The 18947-nt window shown below is 39.8% G+C and overlaps 1 protein-coding gene across 1 annotated transcript in view; it reads right to left on the reverse strand.

Annotated features, from left to right (window-relative positions):
- Positions 1-365: 365 nt before the first annotated feature.
- Positions 366-18947, reverse strand: part of LOC116903891 (alpha-2-macroglobulin) — a 49396-nt gene continuing 30814 nt past the window's right edge. Inside the window, exons 23-36 of the mRNA XM_032906652.1 lie at positions 12925-13008; positions 12055-12231; positions 11661-11748; positions 10745-10901; positions 10403-10477; positions 9317-9497; positions 7290-7513; positions 4447-4665; positions 4162-4289; positions 3292-3382; positions 2548-2616; positions 1175-1277; positions 729-770; positions 366-382 (exon numbers count right to left, since the gene is read on the reverse strand). Of these exons, the coding sequence (XP_032762543.1) occupies positions 366-382; positions 729-770; positions 1175-1277; positions 2548-2616; positions 3292-3382; positions 4162-4289; positions 4447-4665; positions 7290-7513; positions 9317-9497; positions 10403-10477; positions 10745-10901; positions 11661-11748; positions 12055-12231; positions 12925-13008 (1655 nt within the window). The remainder of the gene's footprint in view (positions 383-728; positions 771-1174; positions 1278-2547; positions 2617-3291; positions 3383-4161; positions 4290-4446; positions 4666-7289; positions 7514-9316; positions 9498-10402; positions 10478-10744; positions 10902-11660; positions 11749-12054; positions 12232-12924; positions 13009-18947) is intronic.

Here is an 18947-nt window from a genome sequence, read left to right on the forward strand (position 1 = left end):
CTTTCACTCTTTGGCTCTTCCTTGAGGCATCTCTATAACTGAATGTGCTTTACTCTCTCTGAGCTGTGATCCAATACTTTTTGACCCATCCCCCATCCCATAAATCCCACTGAAACCAATATCACTGTATCACCTTTTGGTATTCTAAATTCCTTCCATTCCTGATTTTCATCAGTTTTTATTGAGTACTAGATGTGGAAGCATGAAAATGTAAAAAAATGATGACTGAATTAATGAGGGAACGGTGATGGGTAGATATGAAAAAATGGTTTATTTATCAAATCTCTGGAAATACAAATACACTGTTTTTCTTGGGAAGTCCTGAGGTCAGGGCTCTGGTGAAACACTTCTTATTCACCGCATCCTCAGGCATTTCCATAATCTGTGGTAGTGGAAAGAAGAGAAAATTAAGGTAGGCATGGGTTTGCATGAACAAATCATCCCCCTGCCTCTAAGTCTGAACCACATAGTGTCTACAACGACTCAATGAATACAGGAGTAGCTGAGACCCACAACAGCTAATTACCCAATAGACTGTGCAGCAAACTAGCTGAGGGTTCACGAGGCATCACACCTCCCCGAAAGCATACATTTTTCTATAATAATATGCAATCTAAGCAAAATGATTCCTAAAGGAGAGTATTTACCTAGAAGTGTATGGAGGAGGAAATTTGGGACACAAGCTAGAGGGATTCTGGAAGCCCTTTAAAAGAATATGAACTACTTACCTGCGCTGCAGGGAGCGCTGTATTTTGCAACTGCAAACTCATCTAAGTAAAAGAAAAAACAGAAACAAATGCATCATGTGATGTCACTCTGGGCATCTGTGTTTGCACCAGAAATGCCCACGTCATTTCCCTAATCCTCTCCTTGCTGCTCTGGGTAGCCTTCCAGCTACAGTGAGCCACATTTCACCCCAGACTCCTGACAGTCAGTGGTTGTACATCCTTATCTGACAAAAAGTTAAACTCTGTGATTAATTGGTTTCTCTGGTTGATGGTTTTAAAATGTGCTTTCTTCCACAGAAGTAAGGAGATGAAAGGGGCAGGTGTCAAAACCGAAGGACACAACAGGAAGTGATAAGAATCCAGTATTACTTGGCAGCCTGGCTCATTCCAAGTCTAAGTTTCGGTATTGGGAGTTGAATGTCTCTGTTCAGGCTGCTCTCTCTCACCTTTCTCATAGTAATCGTAGACTTTCACTACAGCTGACTTCAGGTCTCTTATTGGAATATCTTGCTGAACCGTGAAGGACAAGTTCACCGTCTGATTTGACACCTGGAAATCAAAAGGGGCTAAGTGACATCCTGGAACTTTTCATGTTGAAATTAATTGTGGTTTTATGGGTCAGAGATTTTTATCAGCCGACAATATTGTGCTTGGTATAGAAAACACCCAAAGTAAATGGAATATTGCCAAAAATTACTTCTTAAATGACTAATATAACTTAGCAAGTCCATACACTTTAATCCAGGGTTCGAAACCGTCTTAATGCTTCAACCCTTTAATACAGTTCCTCGATATTTTGTTGCTACTTAACTGTAATTTTGTTACTGCTATGATTGTAATGTAAATATCTGATATTCTGGATAACTGATATGGATTCTCCCCCATCCCGCCCAAAAGGTGTTTTGACCCACAGTTTGGGAACTACTGCCTTTTAAAACAAAACAAAACAAAACAAAACAAAACATTTATTTATTTAATATCTTCTGCCTGCAGGCCAGAAGAGGGCACCAGGTCCCATTACAGATGGTTGTGAGCCACCATGTGGTTGCTGGGAATTGAACTCAGGACCTCTGAAAGAGCAGTCAGTACTCTTAACCGCTGAGCCATCTCTCCAGCCTGGTAACGACTTCCTTAATCAATGCCAGCACATGGCTCTGTTCATGGAGGGATCTATACATAATTTCAGTTTTACTATCTATTATATCTTCTCCTAAACTTCAGAGGTTCAGCAATTTTGCCTTTCCATCTTGTAAAAATACAGACGCAGACCCAAAAAATTCTATAAAAATCAAGTCACTGCTGCTGCGTCAACAGAAATTCCTATCAATAGACGTTGAATAATTCGGCTACTGTTCCCATCTTTTCAATTATTGGTCCATGGATGGACTGCGGCTTTACTATCACGAGGCCCAACGGCCAGCTGAGATTCACGGTATTTTCCCCTCTTCAACTGTTGATGAAGATGATGATGTAATGACTGACTAATCATAATTATGCATTATTATTTATCTTCCTTGCATTATTCAGTATCTCCCAGCTAACTGGTTGCTATAATAAAAACCTGTTGGGGAGACTGTCTTTCAGGCTTGGAAGTATTCATACCCCTGGATTATATTGCAGAAGTATTCATACGCCAGGAGTATAGTCTACCCACAGGCTCAGGTGAAATAACTCCAAAGAGAGGAGAGCCATTGTGATACTAGAAATCTCATGTCTCTAGCACAGAGGCCACGACTCTAAAATATAGACACACCTTCCCACATAGTTTCTAGAGGACGATTACGTATGTGCTTTCCACATAGACAGTCGGGGGTCTCACCTTATCCAGGTAAATCAAGACATGGTTATTGCTGACTTCTGTCCGACTCACATGCACAGATCTTTCAAGCTAAAGAAAATGGAGACACCACAAATGTTAAGCATTCCTGGAGAATTCAGGAAAAAGAATGAAAATATCTATTATCAAAATATCCTGAGGGTAGAATTTCTTCAAAGGTTCCTTTTACATGAAGAAGTAAAATTAAAAATGATAACTAATTTGGATAAAGGGCATGCTGTTGGTATGTCATAGGAACACACATTAAAGTTGATTTATCTGAAGAAAGGGGTTATCCATCACTGAATGGTCAACTCTGAATCTATACATACAAGTAACAAGAAATGAACTCAGCAAGTTGTATTGTATAGTTATGTGCTTGCATAATATACATATACACCCATATAGGGACATGTACACATATGTAATGATAATTAAGAAAAAGAAGCCATGAATTTGAGAGTGAGTAAGAGGGGAGCATGGGAGACAGAGGAAAGAAAGGGATAGGGGGAAATGATGTAACTATATTTTAATTAGCATAAAGAAATAAAAGGAAACTATTAAGAAGTTTCCCCAGTAGCCACAATACACACAGTGATACATATACAAGCACAATCACACTTTGTTTGGACAAGGCATACATCTTTTAAGAGTCAATGTAATATTTATTTTAATAAATATTATCTTGATCTGGGGATGCATAACAAATAAAATGAACTGTGCTATCCTGCCTGATAGTGAGCATACCATTTTCACTGTTGGTTTCAAGGGGATGAAGCCAGACACCATCTTCACGTCAGCAATTGCCATGTTGGATTCAGAACGGCTTCCAGTGTAACTGAAGGTTCAGGAAAGGAAGAGTTAGGTTTTCCCAAATCAGTAAATAGTCTTTTTCTCTGTCTGCATAGTGTATACTGTATGGTTCTATGAAGTACACATAAGACTTTCCAAGGATCCTGAAAAAACTGGTGTGTATTAGAATTTGTACAGAACTGAGTAAACCCATAGAAACTGGATCTGGAACCAGAATTCAAGCCTGTGGACTCAGGTCTGTGTCTTAAGGAAGCCTGGCCAGGTGACAGGCCCTAGAGGGTTCTAATCTGTTCTGGGTTTTCTGTTATTCTCACTTTATCACCAGAGTTTCCTGGGTAGAGCAGCAAGCCGAGTGTTTGTGAGTTCTGTGGCCACTTGACTCCTGCTGTGTACATGCATGCTGTTTTCCAAACATATTATACCGTATATGACTAGATTTACTTATTTATAGTAGAATTACAATGGAAAAGCCACTACTTCCTTTCATTTAAATCTTCCCAGAATTTTTTTCTGTAAAGACCAAGATAACTAAAGGATCTCATTACATAGAAGGAATTCAAGTAATAGACAAAGGATGGTATTATTCATTTATATATTATCAGGAGTAAGTGATTATTCGAGGGAATTAACTTCTGAAGGTAGAGAACAGGCAACACAGCTCCGTTGCTGAGAAACTCGATTTTACCAACTTAATACCTTATTTCTAAAACAGATCCAGATATTTGCTACCCAACAGCTTTGTTTAGTGATCAGCTCCGGTAAAAAGCTGGGTTGTTTTCCCCGGATTATGAAAATTGGTCTTACCTGATGTTGAGTGAGATCTGGAAGCTGGTGTGAGCTTTGGGATCCTCACATGTCCCAGGCAGAGTCTGCACCACCACAGCGAAGGGGAACTCCTCCTCTCTCGGGAGAACACTGTATTTCAAGGATGTCTGTGGCACATTTAAGATAGGCATCTGTGTTTCTCCTTTCCTCAGGATTCCCCTCAGCTCCCTCCTCTTTCTCTGACTTGTCCATTTGCTCACCTAAGTTCTGGCTTTTTACAGGAAGAGTGATTCCTGGGACCCTCCTACTCTACCCAAGCCTCACCTGGAGGTAGACACAGCCTTCTCCTGTCACCTTCATGGTGTAATCCCCAGGCACAGTCGGCAATGTGACTCTCTGGAGTAATAATTGGTTGTTGTTGTTCACTTGGAATTTTGTAGAAAATGCGCCCGAAGAACGGATGGTCACCTGTGCAGCTTTCTTAGCTCTTGTGAAAGTGGCTGACCCGTATTTGGACAAAGCGTGGAGAGCCACTACTGTGTCCTGAAAGAAGAAGAGGATAACTCATTCAGGGATGGCCACATCCTGAAGTGATTGGTTGCCCAGAGCTCTGATGCTTAGGCCCTACGGTGATACTTTTGGATGAAAATATCAGTAAAGACTGTTCTGGTTTCGATGAAAATGTCTCACATAGAGTCATGTAGTTGAACACTTGTGCATTTCCCTGTTGGTGGCACTCTGTGGGGAATCTTAGATGGTGGCCTTGCTGGAGGGAAAGTATGCCACTGGGGGTGGGTTTCCAGAGTCCAAAACCTTGCATTAATGTCACTTGGCTTTCTGCTCCATGCTTCATGTTCAAAATGTGGTTCCTTAGTGTCTAGCTCCTGCCACCACATCTGTCCTGTGCCATCACTCTTCCTCTTCCTCTTCCTCTTCCTCTTCCTCACTAAGAGACAGACTCTTACCTGTTTGGAACTATAAGCCAAACAACCCTTGCCTTCTGTAAGTTGCCTTGGTTGTGGCGTTTTTATCACAGCAATAAGAAAGGAACTAATGCAGTGGTCCTTAAGTCGCTGGCAGCGTGGATCCTGGAAGGGATTCTGTTCTGGTGGGAATCCCAGGTAGCGCTTGTGAGTAGGTTGTCACAAAAAGGACAATCCTCGCCTATCCAGATCTCTGGCTTCCTGCTTTCAAATAGGGTATCATGTTCCCAAATATGCTCCCTCCATGGCTCTCCACTGTAAGGTGGGAAAGCCACCAGGCAAGGCAGCCCACTCCAGAACTTTATTTCTAATGTTCACATGCTCTCTGGACTCTCAAAAGCAAAACACAACCTCCTTGCTTTGTAGAACTACTCTCATGTATTTTGTTATGAACAAAAAAGACAAGACACTAATATAGGTATGAAAACTCCTATTTTCCAACATCTATTAGCAGTCATACGGGGTTGAGTTTCCTAATTTTGTATCGTCCTCACATAGATATTTAAGATTTAAAGATTGATTATAACCTTCAGGTGGATAACAGGATCATAGCATCACCTATATGCCCTGAGTTGTACATCCTACAAATAAGTCAGCAAATTAATTTTGATCTCCCCCTGTATAAAGTTTTGTGATATGGGATGTCGAAAATATATGTAAATGGGGATGGAGTGCTTTCTTGGCATTAGGTCTTTACTTATGATGTCACTTTGACCATTGTGATCCTATCTGCTGTTTCCTAGCCAAAACTTAGCCTGGTCCCCTTCCCAAATTAAACACTTCTCTGCTGATGAGAAGCCGAGGCCTTTTATAACTGTGCTCAGAGTCAGGCTTTCTCCAAAGGAAGCAAAGAGTCTTATAAACAACCCCCTGACGTATCGCTGCTCTGACTTGGCTCTCCCAGCTCAGCAAATACCACCTGTGCTCAACTCCCCCTTGCTACACACATTCTCAATGCCGCTGGCATGAGCTGCGAGGGAATATTTAAATAATAGATTTCTAAGAGATAAATAAAACATTTTTAATAAAATAGCTCATTTTTTATTCATGTGGGGAAAATAATCTTATTTTTTAACACAATAGAAAAAGACAAGGTTGTATTTCTCTATACCCTCCTTTCACTTACAGAGGACATATGCTAACATATGTCTCTGAGAATAAAGCGTCTTCCTGGGCACATGCTGATGAATTGTTTAGGTGTACGAATATAGAGTTGAGCTTGAGTAAACATATTTTTGTATACTAAGAGGCATCTGGAGACCATCAAAAGTGTCTAGTTTAAATATAGGCCTACAAATGGACACATTTGTAAGGAAATAATGTTGAGTTAGGGTTCCTATGAACAGCTCAAAAGAGAATCCTAGCCTTCAAGAAGAATAACAGGTATCCTGCTGTGGACACATAGATTTGTTGTTGAAACTAGGAGACTGTAGGATGATGTCACACAGGTGAAGTTAGGTACATGATAGAATGAGGCCTGTAATTGGATGAGAAGGAAGGATGGGTGGGAGAAAAGTTTTAGAGAGAGGAGGAGACTGGAACGAGAGAGAAGAGAAGTGGCTGTGAGAACATGGAGGCAGATGTTAAGATTCCTCTCTGCACCTTTACAGTTTGTTATCAATATTCATAAGGAATGGATGTGTACAGGGATTTGTGTGTCTAGATGAGCAAATTACATGTTATCAATTGGATCAGAGGTTATTGTGTTGTGTGTTCTTTCATGTGGTGATTTAAGTCCAAGATAGTATATGGTAGCTGGAGACGTGTATGGGGTGGCAACCTGCCTGGAGAACTAGATGGGTAGAGAGATTGTTGCCAGGCTCAGAGAGAAGCCATCAGCAGTGTGATATGAGATGGAGCAAAGTGAGTGAGAGACTTGCTGACTGAAATGAAGATGTCTACCAGATATCTTGGGGCACTGCAGTGCCAGACCTAGTGTGGGGTAAAAGACAGCCTTTTATTTTTTATAATTTTACAGCAACAGGAGACCATGATAATGCAAGACTAAGGTAGAGTGTCAGAGTTTAAGAATTCTTTTTTAGATGTTTTTGAATTTCTTTTTATTATCTCTGCATATGAATAATCCTCCAATAATCCTCCATTGTTTTCTTCTCATGTGTGTTTTTAGTCAGCAAACCTTTCACTAACTAAAGATGAAGTAAAATGCTCTAGCCAATCACTGACCTGGGTGGAAGAGAAGCCACCGTGGGAATTCTGCTGCTTTGTGAGCCACTTCACGATGAGCATGGCAGCTGTTAGGTCCTCTTGGGTTGGCGCTGGCTCAGTGGTAAGATAAGCCAGGAGCACATATGCAGTCATCTCTACCTCAGCCGAGGGCGCCTGGGGTTGGTACCAGAGGCCCACTGATGCGCTGGGTTTCTGAGGTCTGGTCCAGTGGACAGAATCTTCTGGAGGTGGAAAAAGGATGCGTATGAGTGATTAAACATTTGCACTTAATTGCTTGGAAGCATCCAAGACAGAGTTAAAGTGAGGACAGCTCTTCAAAGGTCATTCTTCAAACCCTAAAGAGATAACGGTCCTTAGGTGTAAATGGGAAGTCGACATTTCAATCCAGCCAGTGTAGGGTGGTGTTGGTAGAGTGACAGGCCCCTTAACCACTTACGACTTAAGACAGTTATTACAGTTGTGTGATGGGAGAAAGTTTTCTCATAGGCTGCGGGTATTCTCTGCTTCAGACAGGATCTAGAGCTTAACCAGAATGTATTAGATATCTTGTAAAGCCCTTCCTGAGGAGGCTCTTGTGACTATCACAAAGCACATGGAATGATAAAAAATGTATACTCATTAGATTGTCAAAAAAATTACTGTGGTCTTTAAAACAGCTGATATGGCCGTTAAGGAGTAGGACTGACAAGAGTTGTCACGGAAAGTCAGTTTTTCTTTGAGAGCAACTTGGCAATAGTCAGCAAAGAAAATAAATGTCTCGTCTACAATGAGTCGTTCATTGTGCTACTAGAAGTCTAACTTGGAGGAAACTGGTGCGCGCCCAGAGACTGGCACCTGTGCATCTACTGCTGTGTTAGCAATCAAGAAGTCTAACATAGTGCCACACATCTGTAATCCCAGTACTTGGGTTTGTACTGAGGTGGGAGAACTGTGACTTTGAGGCTAGCTGAGGCTACCTAGCAGGACTTTGTCTAACAAATAGAAGACGAAGGATGAAAATCAATAGCTATTGAATGGAGGTTCATTTGTATAATCTTACACCTAAAAATCAAGAGGAAAACAAGCTGCGAGATATCAATGGGTATGATACTACATACATAAAGCTGGACACTTTAAAAAATTAAAATATTATTTATGGATACATATGCAAGAAATACATAGGTATATATCACATATATACATATAAGTAGAAATAATGATAATGAATTTAAGATAATGTTAATCTCTAGAGGTGTAAATGACACATGGGTTTTTCATGCACTGAGAATACTTTAGTTTTTACACTGGGAATGAGTTACTCTGGTATTTTCTTATTATTCTTTATGCCTTTTGCAACAACTGAAATATTTCTCAATGTATTAAGAACTTTAAATGACACTAGCAAAGAAGAAAGACAAGTTCACTGGATATGTGCATTGTATTTTCTGTCTCTTTAACTTGTCATATAAGCTGTGACACATGGAAAACTATTACCTGAGAATAAAAAAAGACCGATCAACATGACTAACTTATGTAATGAATAAAACACCAGAACTTTCTCACGAGGTCACCAAGTAAGGGTCAGGTATAGATTAGGAAGTGACATCTTAGTAGTAGGTAATGACAGCTATTCTCTTGTAACATTCACCACCAGGCCACAGACCCCACTGTCTTCACATTTACTATTCATTACTTTCTATTTGACAACTCCAAGGGGAGCAGTGTTGTTGTTTGCAGATGAAGGAGCAGAACCATCAGTGACTGGATGGCTTGCCCGGCTTCACATGAATACTTCATTTTGGAACAAATCTCCAACACTGAGCTTCTCGCTGCTACACCTGATGCTTCTTAGTTTTTGATGTGTGATTTCACTTCTAAAAGTCCTAGATTTTAAAAGTAAATTCTACATGGAATAGATAGATACATCTAGATGATAGATGACGGGTAGCAGAGAGGACAGATTACAAAAGGCAGATCAGGGAAATTCTGCAGTGTGGTTTTGGTGCACAACATGTTAGCAGGAGAATGGCCTCAGATGTACTCACCTTCTTTTACAGCCTCCTCATCGAGTGATTTTAGGATCTCCTTCTTTGTGTCCTGGTTACCAGCAAGGGCAAATGCATAGGCCAACAGCGCCTTAGTGTAGACATGGCTGCCACCAGCTCCTCCCCTTGCCAACTTCCAGGCTGTGTCCAGGCAAAAGAGGGCATTGCGGACAACAGGATGCTGTGATCAGGGAGCAGAAAGGAGACAGCAATGTGAGGAAAGGTGCTGACACTCCCAGGTGAGCAGACAGAGTAGACCTGGCGATAAGAAGGGTTTCCAATTCATTCTTAGACAGGCAGGGAAGAAGCAGCAGCTAACCAAGGCCCAGGAAATGTCACAGAAGAGGCAGAAAGAATGTAACAGCCACAGGATGGGGAGGAGTGTTATGACATGCTCGCTTCTGAAGATGGTGTGGCTATTACATTCATGAGCTTACAGTAGCTGGAGCTACCTGCACAAGACACATGATCAAGCCAGTCAAAATTCTGGCAGAGATGGGGCAGGTGTTCTCCATATCCCACCCTCTACTTTGGCTCTCGTGGCATTTGGTAGTTTCTAGAGGAAGAGAGAATCATTATTTCTCAAGAATGCAGCCTCCCATCAGAGCCCCATGTGTGGATCCACACCCATGAACATATTGGCGGCACTAACTGGATTTTGCAGTTATATTTTTCAAAAAACAGGCATGATGTGGGAAGGGATGAGTTGAAGAGGATAAGGCAGGGGAAGTTGGAGGGAGGAAACGGAATGGGGTAGATATGATTTATGTGATTGTAGATGCATTTATGAAATTCTTAAAAGTAAAAAATTAAATAGTTTACCATTAAGTATTTATCTGGTATTATCCATGCCTTTAGGATTCTTTAGGGAGTGAAAATGGTTATAGGAGAGAAACAGCATAGATACAGCCCTCAGAAAATGCAAACCTTTTCTCTCTGCTGGAGCAAATGGGTTTGGGAAGCATTTGCACTGCATAGAAGGGAAACAGACACATGCTGTTTAGGAAGCTCAAGTCTCAGACAACAGGCCAGAGAGTTTTGTTGCACTCAGAACCATCCTTTGATAGGGAAGGAAGTGGCACCTACAGTGACAGGAAGAGACATCTCCAGGAGGGCTATGGTGATGTAGGCAGACAAAGTGACTTCATCTTCTACTCCTCCCTGTGAATGGGCAAGAGGAAATGATCTGAGTAGTTCTAGGAATTCTAATAAATAGCTATTCTTATTCTGCTGTGCTGTGGAACCTGTCATTTTTTAATATCCACCCCCAAACATTGCACTACAATCAATATGAACTCTATTCTCTCTTTCTTGGTAATGTCTAGGTCTTATTGTTCTTTGGTGGCTCTGCCTGTAATTTCTGCCCTATAATCTCTGTGCTCACAGATCTTATAATGGATAAACCAGAACTAGCTCTGGAATACTCACCTTCATGGCATTGTTGAGCAGTGACCCAGAGCTCCTGAAACAACCATTGTCCTTCTGCTGCTGAGAGAGCCATAAGAGGGCTTGGGTGATGTGTACTTCATCGATGAAGATATATTTTCGAGCCTGAGCAAAACTCTTCAATACAAAGGCTGTGAGCCTGAGTGAGGTGGAAATGATTGTATATTTGCTGTTACAATGATTTTAGAGCCCCATCACATCAACATGCCTTGAGAGTCCCTTCCTGACACTGAAGAAGTATCTAACAGGAATTGGTGCACACTGGAGAGTCCCTCTTCCCGGTCTCCAGAATTTGCCTTAGCCATAATAAAGAGTCTACAGATTTCTGACACACTTGTTTTTCTTGGCTTTTTGAGAAGATGAAACAACATGGGATGGTTCTTGACCCTTGGAAGGTTTCTTGCTACGTATTGATGACAGTATCGTCACATGTCCATGTTACATGCAGTAACTTTATGTTTGCTTTTACTTAGGAATGCAAAACTAAGATTTTGCATCATTCTATCCTTAATTCTTTCCCCTCTAAATCAATCCATCCTCTCCCAAGGTGAGTATGATCCAAGAAAGATAATAAAAAGTGAAGCTGATACGGTTTATCTAGAAGTCATGTGATATGCTCACTATATCCCTTTAAAACTGTTGGTTAGGGGAACTTAGAAAAGAAAATGTTGCTATACATAATATGACCAGGATAACTTTTAAGAACACATTTAACATGCATATATCTGAATATCAGATTCTCTGCTTGTTAATTCTCCAATATTGGTGCGCTTGTTTAATACAATTCACACTAATTTCAACAATACATGTCTTGACAGAGTTGTTATTGATATAACTAGGGTGCTACATGTAAAGAGCTTGTTCAAAATAAGAACTCAAGCCATGGGCTTCCCCTTACCAGGTATTGGCATGATTCCTGCCAGGTTTATCCCCAAAGGTGCTGTAGGAGCCATCCCGGTGCTTGTAGTTTAATTGTCTTTGGTAGCCTGTGAGTGGAGGTTAGTGAAACAATATGGCAGGGTGAGGATCTGTGGTAGCCAGAAAGATTATTAAAATGCTTGACTTCTCTTGTACCTGTTTAAAACTGTTTTGCCATATCTAAAGCATGCTCTGGGTTCATAGCATGTTATTAGAAGTTGGAGAGTAGAGTTATTTCTATGAAATAAACCGTACTGGTGTTTTCTATTGTGTTACTAGAATAATATGCAGTTGTAATAATAAATAACTCAACCTCATTGAAGAAGCCAACTGAAACAATACTGCCAACCTTTACCCTCTCATTCAGTACCTACCCGTATTGAGATAGGCAATGGCCTTGGTCTTGATCTCCTGTGTCAGCTGCTGTGTTTCATTCAGATAGTCCAGGACATAGATATTAGGAGCAAAGAGAACCATGTTCTGTTCTCCACAGCCATAGGGCATCTTGAGGAGATCCTGTGTGTTCTGCATGGCCGAACCCAATATATCTCCTAGAAAATGGGAGAGATGGGAAATAATGACCTTTAAGATTATATATGAAATGAATAATTAGCCATGTTTTAAAAATGAGTTCTTTTACAAAGGGTTCAGACAGGACATTGGAATTTTTGGAATTTGGAAATTATTGGAAACAGTTCAAAGAAGGGAAGTTAAAATTATAATTTGATGAATTTGTGTTTGTATGTATGTATGTATGTATGTATGTATGTATATTTTAACCTCAGCTGGCCACAGACTATGCATGTATCCTCCTGCCTCAGGCTTTTAATGTTGGGATTGAAGGTGTATACTACCACATTTTGTTGTTGTTGTCTTTTATTTTGAATAGATATTTATAGAACAGTAACACCATATGGACTGAGAAGTTACATTATTACATTTAAGAGTGTGTCTGTATATGTCAAAACAATTTTTACAAAAGAGGTAATATTTTAAGAGAGAGTGCAAGGGGAAACCATGGGAGGGGTTAGAGGGAAGAAATGGAAATGGGAAATGATATAATTATGTTTTAATTAAGAAAATTAAGAATTATAAAGTAAAAAACAATTTTTGCTGTGCAAATACAAACTACATATAAATATGTGTGTGTGAGTGTGTGTGTGTGTATACACATGCACAAATATATGAACAAAAAAGAAATACAGCAAAAGTTAATGTCCAAATTCTCTAGGGAATGAACTCACCCAAAACTGTGACAGAGGCTCTGGCAGATTCCTCTACCACATCTGATGGCAGCTTCAGGGCTATCAGTTCAGATATCTCAGCACCTAGGGCCAGAAGCACAGTCACAGGGAAGACCATTCTGCACTGGATCCTTCAGAGATGCTGATGGCCCAGAACTAGCGTTGTGCCTTAACCATGAGCTACTTCTGAAAAGTTCTTCCTTTTAAAAGATAAACAGTCTTTTTTTTTTCCTGATCTTAGAAGTTACTGAGACTCGAAGATTTTTATCCCAAATCTCCTCGGTGTGAAGTAGAATTTCCAAACAAGGTGACAAGTGAGTGAGAGTACAGAGCTGGAGGTTGGTGGCAGTCACCCCACTGTCTGCAGGATAAGATGACCCATTTTAGCTTTCCCACTCACAGCTTTTCTCTCAAAAGCCGTGAAAGGGGAAAAATACAACAAAGGTTCGTGTGTATAAATAAGCAAAGAAAACCTCCCTCAAAAGTTCAAACTCTACAACAATGTCATGTCCTTTCTTTCAGATGTGAATGTTGGTATATCTTATTGGGAAACCTCTAAAATAAGAGTGAATAAATAAATAGTGCCTGAGTCATTATGAAGAAAACAATCACTGTATATAAAAATAAAGTGGAAAGTATAATAGTTATTTTCCTTTCATAAAGTTATTCCTATGTACCCTCTTCACAAAGTTAATGTCAATCATTTTGAAAGAAAAATATTCTAAGCAAAAATAAAATAAAGATAAAAAGGTGGAAGAAAATATGTGGGCTTATTTAAAATAAGATAACAATTGCTGAATAAATATATGTGCAATTTTAATCTTGGTGGAATTTACGAAAAGGAAAACAAAGAAATTGCAATATTTATCATCTCATCCTTATAAAATTAATGTTGAGTTACATAAGAGGTCAGATACCATAGGTCAGGTTGAAAGAAAACACAATGTGCCCATCAAATAACCAATACCATTCAATCCAGGTCAAAAGAGACAAAATATTCAAACATGTGTGGTCAAATGACATTTTATAAAAATGCCTCAAACAAACAAGAGCAAAGTTCAACTCCTCTTGTGATGATCAAGACAGGATCAAAATATTTTCAATCCAAAATTTTGACAACATTTGTAAACAGTGGAGCTAGATAAAGATGCTGAGTGTATGTTCTGGAAATGTGTACTTACGGAAGCAAAAAGACAGGGAGGTGCTTGTAACCAAGCCTGGAGAGAATGTGATGAGATGGAAAATCCTAAGCCCCATGCAAGCCTTAAGATGGGAAAATCTTAAGCCCCATGCAAGGCTCAGCCAGCCTCTCTTCAGGGACTAGAGCATCTTTGGAAATTCATTACACAGAGACAAGTCTTAGATGCCTGGAACGGGTGACCCACAACTGGAGAGACCCCAAACCAGAAGTGCAGAACTGTTAAAGATGGTGCCATGTTAACCACTTCATGTTTGCTTTCCCCAGTTGGCACAACACTTGACAGAGATCTCCCCAAGCCCAGTTGGTACAGGGGAAAAAGACAACCAGAGAGAGTCGTCCACCCCAGTGGGTATGCTGGCTTTACAGGAAGCCTTTGTGGTCCAACTCACAGAAAACCTGAGGGCAATGCCACAGTTAGATTACACATATTCGGATGAAGATGGCTCAAGGCACATTGCTATAAAACCTTAGGGCAAGCAGAAAGAAAGTCTTGTTAGTAGATAAAATCTAAAAAGGATTAAAAACAACATTGCAGACAAACATCAGACCACAAAAGGAAGAAATGAAGCATCTACACCTACACGCCAAGAACGGTTAACACATGGAGTAGAGCAGGGCTTACTGGTCAATAACCCACCTCAGATGCAAAAGGGTAAGAGTCTCCCATGTAAAGACCAAGAAGGAATGGATGGATTAAAGCAAGACCTAACTATGTGGCACTGCAACAGAATCACCTTTTCAGGACCCATATGGGAACCAAAAATGGGGATAATGGCACTTCTATCGTGCAAAATAAAATTAAAATTATATGAAAAGATTTAGAGACATTTATGGAGACTCATTCTTTTTTTTTGAGACTCATTCTTGAAGAGAAAATAACAATTGTAAAAATGCATGTACCTCCAAATCAGAGTGTATAGACAAAACAAATATTAAAGGGTACAGAGTGATACAAGCTATCATGCAATAATGGTGGGGAACCTCAATACCACGATTCAAAGTACAGACAAATCATCCAGGGAGAAAAAGAATAAAACACCCACTTAAGCAACCCTCTACCTCAGACAGGCCTAACAGATGGTTGCGGAACACTTCATAGAAGACAACAGAACACCATTCTTCTTTATGGGATGGAAGCAATGCTTATAAATTGTATTTGTTTGGCCAAGAGATAAAGGCTCTGATTATCAAGTGGAATAACTTTCTCAGATTTTCTTGGCTAACCTTTCCTTTATTCCTTGTTATCCTCCATCTTCCTGGCTCAAATTCCCTCCATATAATGATAATGATAATGATAATAATAATAATAATAATAATAATAATAATAATAATAACATTAAATACATTGCTAACATTTGCTACTTTAAAAAATTAGTTTTGGAGCAGTCAAGGGCAAGAACCTTCCGGTTTCTGCCTGCACCTGGAGCTGACCCAGACTTGCAGCTCTCTGTACCCAAATTCTGTGGGGAAGAATGATGAACTCTCAGACGTGCAGATGAACCTGAGAGCTGAGGGGAGACCACCACTTCTGTTCACCTCAAGAGGAACCCACCTAGAGCTCTCTGGACACAGGAACCTAGGAGCAGTCAGAGAGAAGATCCTTCTGGTCTCTGTCTGTGCCCAGAGCTGAAAGTGAGTTGCCAGGGGTGCTGACACACCTGAAGGCAGAGCTAAGACCACCACTTCTGTACTGAGGGACCTGCCTGGAGCCCTCAGGACACACGAACCCACAAGGAGTCTGAGACAGGACCCTTCTGGTTTTTGCCTATGCCCAGAGCTGACCCAGTCCCACAGCTCTTTATACCCAGACCCGGCTAGGATAAAGTCAGTCTCAAGAAGTGCTGATATACAGGCTCACAGGAGGGTCAAGTCACTGTCAGAAACAGCAAGACCAGCTAACTCCAGAGACAACGAGATGGCTAGAGGCAACCATAAGAACCTAACCAACAGAAACCAAGGCTACTTGGCAACATCAGAGCCCAGTTCTCCCACCAAAGCAAATACTGGATACCCCAACACATCAGAAAAGCAAGATTTGGTTTTAAAATTGCATTTCATGATGATGACAGAGGACTTTAAGGAGGGCATAAATAACTCCCTTAAAGAAATACAGGGCAACACAGGTAAACAAGTAGAAGCCCTTAAAGAATTACAGGAGAACACAACCAAACAGGTGAAGGAATTGAACAAAACCATCCATGATCTAAAAATGGAAATAGAAAAAATAAAGAAAGCACAAAGGGAGACAACCCTGGAGATAGAAAACCTAGGAAAGAGATCAGAAGTCATAGACGAAAGCATCACCAACAGAATACAAGAGATCGAAAAGAGAATCTCGGGGGTAGAAGATACCAGAGAAAACATCGACACAAGTGTCAAAGATAATGTATAATGCAAAAAAACTCCTAACCCAAAACATCCAGGAAATCCAGGACACAATGAGAAAATCAAACCTAAGGATAATAAGTATAGAAGGGAGTGAAGACTCCCAACTTAAAGGGCCAGTAAATATCTTCAACAAAATTATACAAGAAAACTTCCCTAACCTAAAGAAAGAGATGCCCATAAACATACAAGAAGCCTACAGAATTCCAAATAGATTGGACCAGAAAAGAAACTCCTCCTGTCACATAATAGTCAAAATGCCAAATGCACAAAACAAAGAAAGAATATTAAAAGCAGTAAGGGAAAAAGGTCAAGTAACATATAAAGGCAGACCTATCAAAATCACACCAGACTTCTCACTAGAGACTATGAAAGTCAGAAGATCCTGGGCAGATGTCATACAGACCCTAAGAGAAAACAAATGCCAACCCAGGCTACTATAGCCAGCAAAATCCTCAGTTAACACAGATGGAGAAACCAAGATATTCCATGACAAAAACCAAATTTACACAATATCTTTTATTGGATTTTCTACAAATCCAGCCCTACAAAGGATAATAGATGGAAAACTCAAACACAAGGAGGGAAACTACACTCTAGAAAAAAGTAAGAAAGGAATCTCTTTGCAACGAAACCCAAAGAAGAGAGACACACAAACAGAATTCCAACTCTAACAACAAAAGGCAGGAAGCAGCAATCACTATTCCTTAATATCTCTTAACATCAATGGAATCAATTCCCCAATAAAAAGACAGACTAACAGACTGGATACATAAAGAGGACCCAGCATTTTGCTGCATACAGGAAACGCACCTCAGAGGCAAAGACAGACACTACCTCAGAGTAAAGGGCTGGAAAACAACTTTCCAAGCAAATGGTCTAAAGAACCAAACTGATATATAGCCATTCTAATATAGAATAAAGTCGACTTTCAACAAAAAGTCATCAAAAAAGATAAGGAAGGACACTTCATATTCATCAAAGGAAAAATCCACCAAAATGAATACTCAACCCTAAATATCTATGCTCCAAATGCAAGGGCACCTACATTCATAAGAGAAACCTTACTAAAGCTCAAAGCACACATTCATTGCACCTCACACAATAATAGTGGGAGACATCAATATCCCGCTCTCATCAATGGACAGATCACAGAAACAGAAACTAAACAGAGACATAGAGAAACTAACAGAAGTTATGAACCAAATGGATTTAACAGATATTTATATAACATTTCATCCTAAAACAAAAGAATACACCTTCTCACTACCTCAATGGAACCTTCTTCAAAATTGACCATATAACCAGTCACAAAACAGGCCTCAACAGATACAAGAATGTTTAAATAATCCCATGCATCCTATCAGATCACCATGGACTAAGGCTAGTCTTCAATAACAACAAAAATGACAGAAAGGCCAGATACACATGGAAGTTGAACAACATTCTACTCAATGATAACTTGGTCAAGGAACAAATAAAGAATGAAATTAAAGATCTTTCAGAATTTAATGAAAACTTTTAACAACATACCCAAACTTATGGGACACAATGAAAGCAATACTAAGAGGAAAACTCATAGCTCTCAGTGCCTCAAAAAGAATCTGGAGACAGCATACACTAGCAGCTTGACAGCACACCTAAAAGCTCTAGAACAAAAAGAAGCAAATACACCCAAGAGAAGTAGAAAGCATGATATAATCAAACTCAGGGCTGAAGTCAACCAAGTAGAAACAAAAAGAGCTATACAAAGAATCAACAAAACCAGGAGCTGGTTCTTTGAGAAAATCAACAAGATAGATAAACTCTTAACCAGACTAACCAGAGGGCACAAAGAATGTATCCAAATTAACAAAATCAGAAATGGGAACAGACATAACAATAGAATCTGAGGAAATTAAAAAAAATCATCAGCTCCTACTACAAAAGCCTACATTCAAGAAAACTGGAAAATCTGGATGAAATGGATAATTTTCTAGACAGATACAGGCACCAAAGTTAAATCAGGATCAGAGAAACTATCTAAACAGTCCCATAACTCCTAAAGAAATAGAAGCAGCTATTAAAAGTCTCCCAACCAAAAATAGCTCAAGACCAGGTGGGTTTAGTGCAGAATTCTATCAGACCTTCATAGAAGACCTAATACCAATACTCTCCAAACTATTCAACAAAATAGAAACAGATGGAGCGCTACCAAATTCCTTCTATGAAACCACAATTACTCTTATACCTAAACCACACAAAGACCCAATAAAGAAAGAGAACTTCAGACCAATTTCCCTTATGAATATTGATGCAAAAATACTCAATAAAATTCTTGCAAACCAATTCCAAGAACACATCAAAATCATCATCCATCAAGATCAAGTAGGCTTTATCCCAGGGATGCAGGGATCATTCAATATATGGAAATCCATCAATGTAATCCACTATATAA

Source organism: Rattus rattus, chromosome 6, assembly GCF_011064425.1.
Source record: "Rattus rattus isolate New Zealand chromosome 6, Rrattus_CSIRO_v1, whole genome shotgun sequence".
In the NCBI taxonomy this organism is placed as follows: Eukaryota; Metazoa; Chordata; class Mammalia; order Rodentia; family Muridae; genus Rattus; species Rattus rattus.